Source organism: Pterocles gutturalis, unplaced genomic scaffold (genome assembly GCF_000699245.1).
Source record: "Pterocles gutturalis isolate BGI_N339 unplaced genomic scaffold, ASM69924v1 scaffold31563, whole genome shotgun sequence".
Taxonomy (NCBI): Eukaryota; Metazoa; Chordata; class Aves; order Pterocliformes; family Pteroclidae; genus Pterocles; species Pterocles gutturalis.
Window position 1 is genome coordinate 15,335 of NW_010124024.1, and position 13,925 is coordinate 29,259.

A 13,925-nucleotide genomic window follows, 5' to 3' on the forward strand; every position below is an offset into this window, starting at 1 on the left:
TTATGCATTGTAGTGCCAAGTCTGGATAGCATGTTTCAGGTGTTCTGTGTGCATCTCATATATGGAAACAAATCACATCTATTTTGCAGCTGCTTTTTCCATGTGTCTCTGTAAAGCAGTATGAAATACTTCCACAGCAAAGTCGACATCCTTTTTAGTAATGCACATGGGAGGTTTAATTCTAAATGTCTGAGGAGACAAAAACAAAAAAATACTTAAAATTTTATGGAAAGAATACAGTTTCTAGCAGCCCATCTAGGTCAGCACGTACCACCTGCCTAAAAAAAATCTAAAAATGTGAAAAATAATATATAAGAGAACAACAGAGCAGGGACTAAGGCTTCTGATAAACGCACTCTGAAGTGGGGCAATTTTGGACTTGTCTGCATCCAACGCCCTACTCCACTCTTGTGACAAATCAATTTCCTCCAAAAGAGACCTGTCTAGAGTAGGTCACATTTGCAGCTCTGTTACTTCATACAGTGCTAGTATAAAACCTGGCAAGGGTTAGCACGAAGAGAGAACAGCGATGTACGTGTATTTTCCTTTGCAGCAGCTTTGCCATAGGGAAAAGCAGTATCTATGGAGAGTGGCAGCCTTGCATTGTGTCAGCTGATTTGCTGTTATATTATAGGCTTCTAAGATCAAGTGTTACAAAAGAATCACTAAATACTAACTTTCAGTTAAGGCACTATAGCTTGAATGCATGTTCATCAGGAAGGGAAATATGCATCGTTTAACTTGGCAAGAACTTAAATCCAAATGTCTGATCTACATTATAATGTTTTCAAGAGTATTTAACTTCCATAAGAATCTTAAACTTTCAGTTTAAGCTTTCTGGCTTCGTGTCCCAGGACTTTACGCAGCAAGAGTGGAATAATGGTCTTTCCCACCTACAGCACCCATCTGACAGAGAAACTCGTGAACAGCACTCTAGCGATACACAATCAGATTTTACTATACTCTGAGTCGTTCTGCTCAGCGACTTGTGGAAGAAGCAATGAAGTGATGGATGCAACATCCTATTGATATTAGTCATCCATCTCTCTCATACAGAAGTTGCTTCCTTTATGTCACCAGGCTTCACTGACCTGACCAGCCCTGAGACAGTTCTCTACTATTAACTCACATGCTGTAAGCTGGTGACACAGTGCTCGAGGTGCAGCATGGTGCATCTTCAGTTGGTAGTTCACACACAATTCTCACTTTTGTGCTGCATTGCTGAACCTGCTATTAATTACTTTTTTTTTTTTTCTTTAATTACCATCCAGGTGGAATGCTACCAGATCTCCAGAATTAAAGAATTAGCAAACCCAAAGTTATTTCTGTGCCGACAGGTCAGGTGCTAACTTGAGCAGCAGCAAAAACTTAGCAGACCCGAACATTGCTGATTTCTTCTAATTTACACACATTAAGGCTCCTGGGAGACGTTATAGCAGCCTTCCAGTATTTAGAGGCCTACAGGAGAGAAGGTGAGGCACTCTTTTATCAGGGAGTGTAGCAGTAGGATGAGGGGTAACAGTTACAAGCTGAAAGAGGGCAGATACAGATTAGATATTAGGAAGAAATTTTTCACAGTGAGGGTGGTGAGACACTGGAACAGGTTGCCCCGAGAAGTTCTGGATGTCCCAACCCTGGAGGTGTTCAAGGCCAGGCTGGATGAGGCTTTGAGCAGCCTGGTCTAGTGGAAGGGACGTTGGAACTAGACAATTTTTAAGGTCCTTTCCAACCCAAACTATTCTATGATTCTATGATTACAGTACATTTTAGAGGGAAAGTTGTCCCTCCAAAGGAAAACTGCAAGCTTAGAGGTAGTTCAGCATATCTGAAAAGAAACAAATAGCTCCTGCCCAATGCGTAAATTATGCAAAATTAAACAGAGATCCTTCCTAAGAGTATATGTTTTCTAGTTTATTTACAAAAATAAAGTTAATTTAGCTTGAGGGAAATGGGATGTAGTTCACGAGGATGGAAAATAAGCTTTCTGTATAACCAGAGGTTCAATACCTGACTATAGAGTCCTCCTCTGCCAATCAGAACCCCCATGTCTTTACAGTCCTCCCAGATCTGATTGATTTCTTCAGCTGGAAGAGGCTGGCGACTGTCCTAAGGAAAGTGAACATTACACTTCACTTGGATATTCTAAATAAGTTCTATGAAAAAGATGGATATATTCCAGTCTTTCCAATAAATCCCACTCCCATCTCTGGCTGAAAACATTAGCTGCATATTTATCTGCTTTCTAAGATAAGTTTATGCAATTGAGGTATCTTCACTATCTATTTTTTATTAGAAAATCTTCATATTATTTCAACAAATAAAATGTGATATACCTTTCAACAGCACTGTAAATTGACAGGCATAAAATATATCACTAACCTTATCTGTCACCATTTCTACTCCAATCATAAGTCCCTTGCCACGGACATCTCCAACAATCTCAAACTTATCCCGTAGTTTAGCCAGCTCCAGTAACATATATGTTCCCACATCCTCACTGTTTTTTTGTAGACCATCTTCTTCAATAGCCTGGTTAAAATGGTGTACAATGACTGTGTTGCAGGAAAAGCTTCCAATACAGTTAGTTAATCCCCATTTTACCTGATGACACATTATGTTTACCTCACTTCCTTGCAGACTGTGTTCCTTCACTACTAATGTCCTTATATTTTTCTTCTCTTACAATCCTCTGATGGCATCAGAGTACAATTGAACATAATATTTTCATATTGCTGTGGCATTTTTTTTCACATTTTACTTATTATTCCATACACATAATTCAGTAATTCATGCTCACATATTGTCATAACTGAAAAATACCTGATGAGCTGGATTATTTTCAAAATCTTTTAATTCCTTCTCAGTATCATGAGAAGAATATAATTTGACAAGGCATACCTATATGTATTAGGCAGCCTTTTATGGAACAACCTGAGTTTTAAAATTAGATTCATCAACACCATGCTTTTTAATCACAATTGGTTTCCTACTCTGCTCTCCTTAATCAAAGTTCTGATATGCAGCCAGATACCAGCACTGACGTGCACAAACTATTTTAGGAACGTAATATTTGCATTAATAAAACTCACATGAAAAAACAAAAAAACCCCCACAATTACAGAAGTTAAAGTGGGTACTTCTCCTTTTTCTTCTTTTTTTTTTCCCCCTTTTTTCTTTCAACTCAGTTTTTTTCTTTCTGACTCTGACAACCTCATTGGACTTACTTAAGATCCAAGCTCCAAGTTACTTCAGAGCCAAAAAAAACCCAAAACATGGGTTCGGACTTCCTTATTTGTAAACTGGTTTTTCAAAATCTTTTTATTTATATGATCAACTTATTTTACAAAATAGCTTAAATGAACCCCCAAAACACTGAGGAAAGTAACATGAATAGAAACAGTGTCTGCTGTAATGAAGTGAGATTCACAAACAAATGGTCTGTACTCAATCAAGACAAATTAAATAGGTACCTACTGCCCACTGACTGATTTTCTGCTGGATAAGTGAAATACGTTGCAATTTTTCTATTGTCTTTTCATGAGGGATTTTTTTTTTCAAAAGGAATTCTGACCTTAGATATTTTTAACTATCTAGTCGTTAAGGCTTTTTAGGCATAAGGTAAAAGCTGCAGACTTAAAACAATTTTGTTAAGCTTGTGTGTCAGAGAATACATTTGGTTTAGCTGAGGATTTGCACAGCCCTACAAAAGAGCTAGCTAAGGTTTTGAGCAACTACCTTCCTCCATTTTTATTAACAAAGTAAAGAATGTAAGGGAGAAAAAGAAAGATGATTCTGAAAATATAACTGGAGGACTCCTATCCTTGCTAGAGGAATGAAAATTTTGCAGTGGAACTAATCAGCAATTTTTCCTACACACTGGCCATGTATACATAATACATGCATACATTTATGCATTTTATACAGTCATTTAAAAATTGTCCACATATAACTTTATAGTAAGAAAAAATGTAAACATTTTTAATCTTTTGCTAGAAGAAACATTGTGGAATATATAAATCTATATAACATTCCCCATACGTCAAGAACTGCTGCTCCAACTACGCAGGCCAAAGGGCTTCCTCCAAATGTATTAAAGTGAAGGTTTTGAGCCAAGGAACTTGCAATCTCTAAAAGAAAAAGAACAACATTGGTTACTCTTACAGTTGCCTCATGTTTGGCAAATATAACTATGTTAAATTTGCTGTGCTTCAACCCTGCTTCTACTGGAGGCAATGCAAAAGGAAGATTTTTTTTTTTAAAAAGGCTGTCCAAAAAATGACTATTTGCACAAACCATAGTGTCTAGCAGATGCTAAAAACAGACTTTTAAGCTGTCCCCTTAAGCTGACATCTACAAATTTTCTTCAGTAGATTCAGCCAGTCATTTTTATGAATCAAGCAGCTGGCTCGTATGCTGCCTTATATACTCGCAGTACACTGATTAGTTAAATAGTGAATTCAGTAAGGATTTCCAGGATCTATTACCAGCTCTACCAATGACTCACAAAGTCATTACTCACAAGTGAGTAATGAGAATCTTAATTCATTTCTCAAAAGATTATTAATAAAGCTCAGCTCTTTGAACTCACATCTCTCCAGTAAGTAATTATTATAGTATATTTTGTTATTGCTCTATTTTAAATCTTAGCAGAACAGAACACTTATACCTTTTGTTGTAACAACAGCTGCCATTGGAAAGCCATTACCAATTCCTTTTGCCAAAGTAACAATGTCAGGGACTACATCATGTGTTTGAAATCCCCAGAAATGGCTGCCTGTCCGTCCAAATCCTGTCTGTACCTTTGAAAAGAAAAATCCAGATAAATCCCCATCCCCTTCTCACATTTTACAATGGTTTCTTTTTCTTGTCTTTCTATTGTTACTGACTTGCATTAAACTGCAACTACATCTGGAGCCAACTTGTATTAGGAGCTTCACTCAGACGGCTTTGCATAAAATACTATTTATCGTAATTAGGTTTTTCTTTCACACATGGAAGAGATAACATGTCACCACATCTTAGGCACGGTGAGATGCACAAGTAAGCTTCAGTTGCCATTTCAAAACGGAGAGGAAATGTAGTTGCTTATCACATTTCAAAAGCAATCCCATGACTGATATAGCTTTAGCCAATGAAATTCTATTTATAAAATATATTTGCAGAGGTACAGCAATCAACTGCCTTCTAGAGTTTATGTATGCCAACAATGCTCACAAGAGGGAGTGTTATTGTGACAAAGCTCACATCACAGCTGGCATTTATTAGCTGCATATCATCTGTGTAAATTTTCTGCTCCAAAAAGGTAAGGGCTGAATTCTGCTACTAACATTACCTGTGTCTAAAATCAGAATACCACACAGCAGAATAAAGGCAGTAAAAACTGGGAGGGTCCTATACTTGGAGAGATGCCCTGTGTTAAACTTAAGCTATAGAACATATAGCATTTCACTTAGATTATTTCCAGGCTTCCAGTTTGTCTTCACTTGGATTTTTTTAAGATGACTTTCCGAGGTACCCCAAACTCTAGAGTTCTTATGTGAAAAAGAAACCAAACCAAACTCACTTCATCTGAAATACAAACACCCCCTCTTTCCCGTACTAGCTGATAAGCTTCCTTTAAGAAACTTCTTGGGTACTGAACAGCTCCATTAACACCCTGCCAAGACAAAAAGGACAATGTCTTCAGGAACAGACAAGGAAACACCAGTTCCACTGTGTGACTATCCTACAATAAGAAAAAATACCAGCAGCCCTCAGGTAACAGCAAGTTTCTGGCTTCAGCAGTGAAACTGCTTCAAAATGTTCCTGCTCAGGTCACCCATTCCCATTCCACAGGGCAGGCTGCTCTTCTGTTATTTTGTGTTGGCATAGATGTTTGTGAGGCCATACTACAAACTGGGCCACTGTAAGACAAAGTCAATTAAAGATAAACTGCCAAAACAAGTACCTTGAAAACCTACACACTGAGAAACCCAGAAACTGTGTTTGATGACAAAGTTAAACAGAAAATTCATATCCCATCTTTGGTTACTTTGTTAAAAACATTGTTTCCTCTATTTTTGTTCACCTTGCCAGTTTTCATTTGGATCAGAAATTCCACCCTATACCTGGACTGCAACAGCTTCTTAGACTTAAGTATCTACAAGCTTTGAAGACAGCAAAACCAGAGAACAGCTCCAACTTTCCCTGTGGACACAATTCTCACTTTTTTTTTTTTTCCCTTGCCTTTCTTGTTCCCAGGATATATTCTCCATTCTTCCTATTTAAGAACCACATACACAGCAGTTCTGAAACTAGGGTGAAGCACCAAGAGAATTAATCCTGTGACCACCACTTGCTGGAGAGCTGCTAAAAATATAGTGGACAGCATGGCTGCGAAGAGGTGGAAGGGGGACCCATTTAAATTTTACAGAAACAGTAAAAAAAGAAAAAGAGAAAAGCAGTATGATATTTGGAAGAAGGTATTAGAAACTAAACAATACCATGCATCACTATTTAAATGCAGAAAAAATGTGTATGTTTAATCATGATTCTCTAATTTAACTTAATGAGCAAAATTCTAGCTCCATTGAAATTAGTGACAAAAGATGAAATCTTTAGACAGTCCATCCATTCTTTCAAATACTTAAGGTGCTTAAGACATTAAAAAATAATAAAAATAAGCCAAAAATAGCTAAGGACTATCAGATTGGAGTGTTTCACACTATTTGTGCTACCACAACTAAGAAATGGCAAACTACCTACTTGAATTGGTTCAGCGATAAATCCAGCTATTGTCTTTGGCACCGAGGTATTCAGGGTATCTTTGAACTGTTCAATGTACTGGTTGTTTGCATGACATGCACCTGTTTACAGGGAAAACAGTTTAAAGGGATTGTACTTAAAATGACACAAAACTAGCTTCAAAACAAGAAATTACATATCTAAGTAACAAGTATTATCTGACTGCATGGTAAATATCACTTCTCAAATACACAATAAAAGGCTAAACATTAAAGGAGATAGTTCCTTATTTTATCTCAAATCATTTATACTCTAAGGAATGCCAGTTACAAAACAGCAAGGCAAAGCTGCCAGATGATGTTATACATTATACAGGTCAGTAAACTGTAGGTTAGAGAAAGTGTTTGTGAATCACCTGCATCAGCTGAAGGAATAAGCAGACACTTTCTCAGAGGTTAATAAACATCAGTGTAAGACATAAGGAATCGTTAGGTTAGTGCAGGTATGAGGATTCTGGAGAATACAGCTGCAACAGTCCATACTGAAATAAAGAACAGAGCAACCAGTATAGCTAATGCTCCCATTCACTAGAGGGGGCCAAGGTAAGAAGAAAACATCCTCTTATGTATGCATGTGAATTAAAAGTACTAAAGAGTGCCTGTTCAAACAGTGGAAAAAAAACACTGAAATTGTTGTTAACAGGAGAGCAGTTAAGGAGCTTTCACACTGTGCTGCATATGGAATGCTTTGCCTCATATAAAGCCTTCTACCTATCACTGGCTTCAGGTTGTCCTTACTATTCATATTCCAAAACAAAAGCTGGAGAGCTGTCAAAACTTCAGAAACTGCAGAAAACACCCATCAACATTTCTGTTCTTCCTGATGTGCTTAACTGAGTTCCACAGCTTCCAGATGATTACAAGAAATGCTGGAAACAAAGGCTGGGATTTTAGGAAGAAATCTGAGAGTATGAGGTATCACCTGCCCAAAATTTTTCTCAGTGGGAAGCAGGTGTATGAGGTTCTCTGCAATATTTGCTTTGGTTGCCCTTGCAAATCCTAACCAGAGGTCTACCTTTCTTGACGAGGTAAATATAATCTATTTCCACAACTCTCTACTATTCTCCAATCTAAAAACCAAGTATGTTTTGCCATTGACCAACCTTCAGAACAGCTGCATTTCCGAACAGTTTGCACTGGAGAATCTCTACAATGGCTGCCTCCCCACGGACCACGAAAAACATCTGGCAACATTGTCTGTCAAGCATAAGAGAAATTGCAACAGAAATTTCACAGCACCTTTCTAATAGATGTTTTGATCATACTTAGGAATGACTAATGAAAAAAAAGACTTAAAAAAGACTATTAAAGGGCATGCCTAGTTCAAGCAACTTGTCTGAAGAGCACTTGTGAAATCATACCAAACCTCCCCTTCAAGAAATGGTAGCACAGAGACAGTTTTGAAACCAACAAGTTTAGACTATTGCAGCAATAGTCATTCAATTGATGATTTCCTTTGTTTTGCTTTTAAGTGAGTCAGCAGTTTTGGTTATCTAAGATTAATAGTAACATTTCTAGAGTTATGGTAGTACTTCAATAGCCGAAGTATGATAAAAATCTGCAAAATACAGGGGGTCAAGCAGATCTAGTAGAGTGATTACAGGCTGGAAATTGGCAGCTCCAGCCTTCTGATCCTGACTGCTGATAAAACATGACATGACTTCAGGCAACTCATTTATTGAGACAGCTTGGGAGTCTGCTATAAAGGAGCCTTCCTATAGCCATTGCTATGGCTGAGCTATCACCAGCACAGGTCAGAGTAACCAATGCCAGCTTCTAGTAGATGGAAAGTCATTTGCATCTGCTCAAGGGCAGGGAGATAACATATTGACATTTATTCCCAATGGATCTCCCCAACAGCTATGTCTCCTGCCTTGCTGAGACGAGGGACATAGGTTTTTTCATTCTGGAGGAGGATGTACTTCAGACCAGCTGAAAGCTGCTTTGCACAGATTTGCTGAAACAAACTTGAGAAAAAGGCTTCCAAGCATTATTACTTTGCACGTTACATAGACTTCCATGCACGCACCAAGCATGACGAAAGCACTGTAAATCACGACCACTTGTGCTATGGCTGTCCTGGCTCCAAATTAGTTTAAGTAGAAGGAAAGGGAGAAGGAAAGGGGACTCCTTAGACTTACACAGCAGGAACAGCTCATCGTCGTTTAGTTAGTAACCATAAAGCACTTTGAGGACAGAAAACATACCAATTGTTGAAATATTCAAATAAACAGTTATACAGACTATTCAAAGAAAAATAATAAAAATCTCACTGTTGAACAGCCAAAGCCATTGGCAACACCATGCTTATAAAGACCAATAGACGTCAATCCCAGTGTGTAAGGGCTGCCTCCATGGTATGCTCCTCTGTGCAAACAAAGCAAGCATATGAACGTCACTCATTTCCAAGAAGAGGCTGTGGTAATATTAGTTCTGAGAAGGGATACTTCTGAGCTACAAATTATTGGGGGAAATGTGCATTGTTACACTCAAAACAAGAAGATTCCTACTGCCATTTTTGCTCTGGTTTTGGAAGATCCATGACTGCCCATCTGCATTGGTTTCCTGAAATTTGAAATGATAAAATTGTGAGGTAATGTTTGTGAGGAGAAGAGAACAATGGTTGGAACCAACAGCAATTCAGACAGTGCCTCACTAAGTTCTGCTGTAGCACCTGAGCCCTACAGAGCAAACATCTCTGTTCTTTGAATCTTGGGAACTGCTGCTCTCTCCAACAGATGCTGCCAATCATTAAACTACATGGTGGTTTGCTGCCAGTTTTATACACAAAGCCAAAGTTCATTATTGAGAATATACAAGCTGGGTGGGTACCCAGTGTTCTGATAAACTGTATAACATAAAAATACCACTCTTCATAACAAAACCTTTTATTCTAATATTTGAGGTTTCCTGGGATGCATAGTAAAGAGAAGAACTGCTTACATGGGTATTTACATAGCACTCACCCCTGCACCACGTCTGTCGTTAAGCCTGAAGAGCCGTTTGTGTACCTGTGCAGTGAACTATGGTTCAGGGATGTGGCAGAAAAACAAGGCAACAAAACAAAAAAATCGTTCTGAGAGTTAGCTTTCAGACAGAGTAGTTCCCTTCTGTGGTTCACTGCACTGCTATTCCAGAGGTACTTTTGTACCTCCACAAAGTGGGGCATTGCAGGGGTGGAATGAAGGAAAAAAGGAGCAACTGCTGAAGCTTGCTCTGAATGAAGATCCACCAAAGCACACCCTTAGCACAGAGACTTGACCCTTTTCTAAGTAACAAAAGCAAAAATTACAGGTTTGGTTTTGTATGTAAACTTGTCCTAATATATTGTATCAAATCTTCAATGCCTGTTTTACTCCTCCTTCTTAAGTAAAATAATTTTATAGCATTCTCCTCAGCAGATCGGGGATAAAAGAGTTCTCTACTACTTCATGGTTTAGGAGAACCGAGACAGACTGATCGATCACACACACAAATGAGTTTTGCAAAGATCTGTCATCATTACCTGAAAGAGATTATGTCGAAGTTACGAGTATACAGCCTTGCCATGAACATGGCCAAATCGTTGGCTTCTGACCCACTGTTGGTTAGATAAACCACCTGCAGGAGAATGCTCAGGATCAGTATAGCACATAACAACCACCACCTTCTTTGGCACCAGGCCATGTCACTTAGTAACACTATGAGCTATAACCTATCACTACTACAAGGTGACTTCACTGCAATAAACTTTGTGTTGCCCATACACTACACATAAGAAAGACGATCAAGCTGATCTACTCAGGCAGAGTACAGAAAATCTTTCAGAGTTGGAGATTTTCTCAAGGTGGAAGAGCAATTCAAAGAAAAATGAAAGTATCTTGGTCAAACTGAGCATGACTGACTGAAAACAATCTTCACACAGGTAAAAAGGGCTGTACAGTGTCCCTGCATGTCTCTAGGAGCGACATAAACAGACACAACCGTGGAACAGAAGAGGTAAGCAGAGCTTGCTTATTGGGAGCAAATGAGAATTAAGGGGATATCCAGAATGCAAGTCCTGAGCTTTGGAAACAGCTCAAATTCTAGTGTCACCACTTTTAATTTTCAGAAGCGATTGGGACTCTACACTGCTTAAACTATGCAATGTTTTACATTTTTAATTTTTTTTTTTAAACTCTCCTTCAATTTTTAAGACTGCAATAGCTTCATGCTTTTCTGCTAACTCAATATAATTTTATTGCCAGTTTATTTGACCTGAAAACACAATATTTTTCTTACTGTTTCTGGTCATATGAAACATGACATTCATGTGGTTTATGTATCTAAGTGTCAGTAAACCTCACTATAGAAAGTACTGTCAAATATTTTTCACTATTAATTTTCATGAGATCAAGCAAATTAAAGCTAGCTACATAAAAGAATAGTTAACATCTTCTTAGTTCCTTCAGTAATTTTTAAGCTGGCAACAGCCCTTCACAGTGACAACTGGAGGGAAAGAACAAACAGAACAGGAGCTTCGGATATTATGCTTGTCTACATCTGGGTCTAAAGAAAAGGCCTTGAGGGTCATCATGCTCTCTTTATCCGGCAGTCTATAGCCTCTATACTGGTCTTCTCTCCAGAGATATCGTGTCTCTCATTTATTTAATAAATATTTTTATATTAAATATTTCTTATAAACACACACCCCCTTTACCAGCCCCTGCTCCTGCGAGAAGCAAAGTACCTTAAGTGGATCTGGAAGAAGAGAAGTTAGCTTTTCAGCATACTCCTGGATTGATGGGTGCATGTAGATATTAGTAGTATGCCACAGGCGAGCAAGCTGGTTTTGGGTAGCCATAGTTACCTTCCTGCATATAACACAAGAAGAGACAAAGGGATTCAATTCAACACACACAACGTACATATACATGCACACACCTACCTATTATTAATTCTGAAAATACAGACACCGCGCTATTTGCCAGATGGATGAACAAATAGACAAAATTAATTCTTCAAAATGTAGTGGATATTGACCTTAATATTAGACATACATGACCACTTAGTGAATTATGTTCCGGTTTTATGCTCACAGTGCCACAGATCAACGAAGAGCAAAACCAACATAGGTATCTCCTCCTGTGTTTTATAATATATATCAAACAATAACAAACTTACGGGTGACAGTGACCAACACTGACAGTGACAATTCCAGCAAAGAGATCAAGGTATCTTTGTCCTTCATAATCAAACAACCATTGCATATGTCCTTGATGCAGCAACAATGGCTTCTTGTAATACATTTGCAGTGAGGGAGAAATATTTTGTTCGCGAATCTTCTGCATACGTTCATATGGATAGGACTGAGTGGAATAAAAAAGTCAGTATCCATTTATGCTTTCTGAAGATTCAGACTAGTGGAGCTGTAGTGGATCACATAAGATTACACAGCTGTCTACAGCAGTTGCTCACAGAACTAAGATTTTAACAAATTCTGGCACACAGAGGGTTCTACTAACCTCTGAAATTCAGTTTTTGAAGTAAGACTCCTGTTCTGCACTTGCACTTATCTTAATACTTAAAGTTTTTCAAATCAATAATTAAGCCATATGTTATAGAATTGTCACACAGGTGCATCTATAGGTTATATCCTGGTTGTAACAGTATTGGGTTTTTGCCCAAACAAGCAAATTATATAATCATATTTAATGCAGTAACTATTTCTAGCAGATGAGCTTATCACTCAAATCTAGTAATGCAGTCTTAACCAAATTCAGTGCAGTATACATGACTTACTTTGTATTTTTCAGGTACAAAATCGCAAGGAGGCATTTTTGGTTGTGTGGAGACAGAGCTTTTCCATTTCTGCTGCCTAAAGGCAACTACAAAATAGTAAGAGAATTATCAAACACTTATCAAAGTGCACATCAGAAGGAGTTTCTCAACGAGCTTGTTCACAGAACACACCAGTTATGGTCAAAGCACGGTGTGAGGTCTTTTTGTCTAAGGTTATTTTCTTCTCAGGGGAGAAAATTAAGTAACATATCTTTCTAAAGGCAAAATAGGTCAATAAAAAAAAAAGCAGCACTTCTCTCATCTACTAAAACTCAGTTTTCTGTTTCACATGAAATTTTATTTTGACAGAAAAATACTTTTTAAAAAAAGTATTGGTTTCCAATACAAGTTCTTATCTGGGAGCAGCAAGAGCAGGAATCCTCTACAAGAGCACGATCCAGGAGCTCAGGGTGACCACAGCACAGGCGGGTGGTCAGACAGACCAGGGTGCAGTCCCAACAGACCCAAACAAGGTGCGCAGAGCAGGGTCCATGGGCGGTGTCCTACGTAACTGCAAGAGACGAATCAGGTCCAGGATCCACCCAAGGAGCTGGGGCCAGAGTCAGGGCTGGAGACAAGGCTACAACATGGGTTCAAGGTCCATCCAGGAGACGGCGCCAGAAGCGGGACTGGTGGCAGGGCTGTACCCCTGGCACAGCTGAGGCAGGGACCCCAGGCTCAGGGCTGAGCGGGAGCAGGGCTCCTGGGCAGTGGGCACAGCTGGAGGCCCCGAGTGAGGCTGCTCGGGGCAGACAAGGTGCGCTCAGCTCCCTGACAGCTCTCGCTGCCATCTCCTGTCCTCCTTCCAACATCCTAAAAACATCACGCTGTCCTACCTTTCATTTAACTGGAAGTGTAATTAAGCAGGTATTGGAAAAAAGTTGCCATTTAAATGCACTATCTTTCTGCATCCCTAACACTATCCGCTAAGAACCACACATTTACTTTTATAGTCTAAGATTCTAAACAGTTTCTAAAACACAATAAAATGTAAATGAATGAAGAACAGAGTTTCCTGAAATAACTTACGCAGTCACTTCCCTTCCAATCACTTACAGCACTAATGAATTAATCATCTACACGAGCCCAGCCTCAAAAATATTAATTAAAACCTGCAAGTCAGAGACATGCCGCCTCTGCCTCTCCTCCAGAGGCATCCGCAGCTGCCCTGAACGTGCTTCTTTCTAAGCCAACAAACCACGCTGCTTCCATAGAAAAGCCCCCCGGCAGCGGGCTTTCGGGGACACACCCTGACCGCCCCGCTCCCCAGGAAAGCCCAGGCCTCGGGGGGCTCCGGGCTCCGCACACCGCAGCGGCTCCCGCGGACCCCCGCAGACCGAGACC

The 13,925-nt window shown here is 39.2% G+C and overlaps 1 protein-coding gene across 1 annotated transcript; it reads right to left on the minus strand.

The window, feature by feature from the left end:
* Window positions 1-78: 78 nt before the first annotated feature.
* Window positions 79-12,628, minus strand: AGXT2 (alanine--glyoxylate aminotransferase 2; the record flags this gene model as incomplete). Its single annotated transcript, XM_010078136.1, has 13 exons — window positions 79-189; window positions 2,008-2,106; window positions 2,380-2,529; window positions 4,039-4,127; window positions 4,667-4,799; window positions 5,564-5,656; window positions 6,745-6,845; window positions 7,886-7,979; window positions 9,056-9,149; window positions 10,288-10,382; window positions 11,491-11,614; window positions 11,925-12,109; window positions 12,543-12,628. Coding segments are annotated over 13 exons (1,454 nt in total), but the record flags the coding sequence as incomplete, so codon positions are not given.
* Window positions 12,629-13,925: the final 1,297 nt, after the last annotated feature.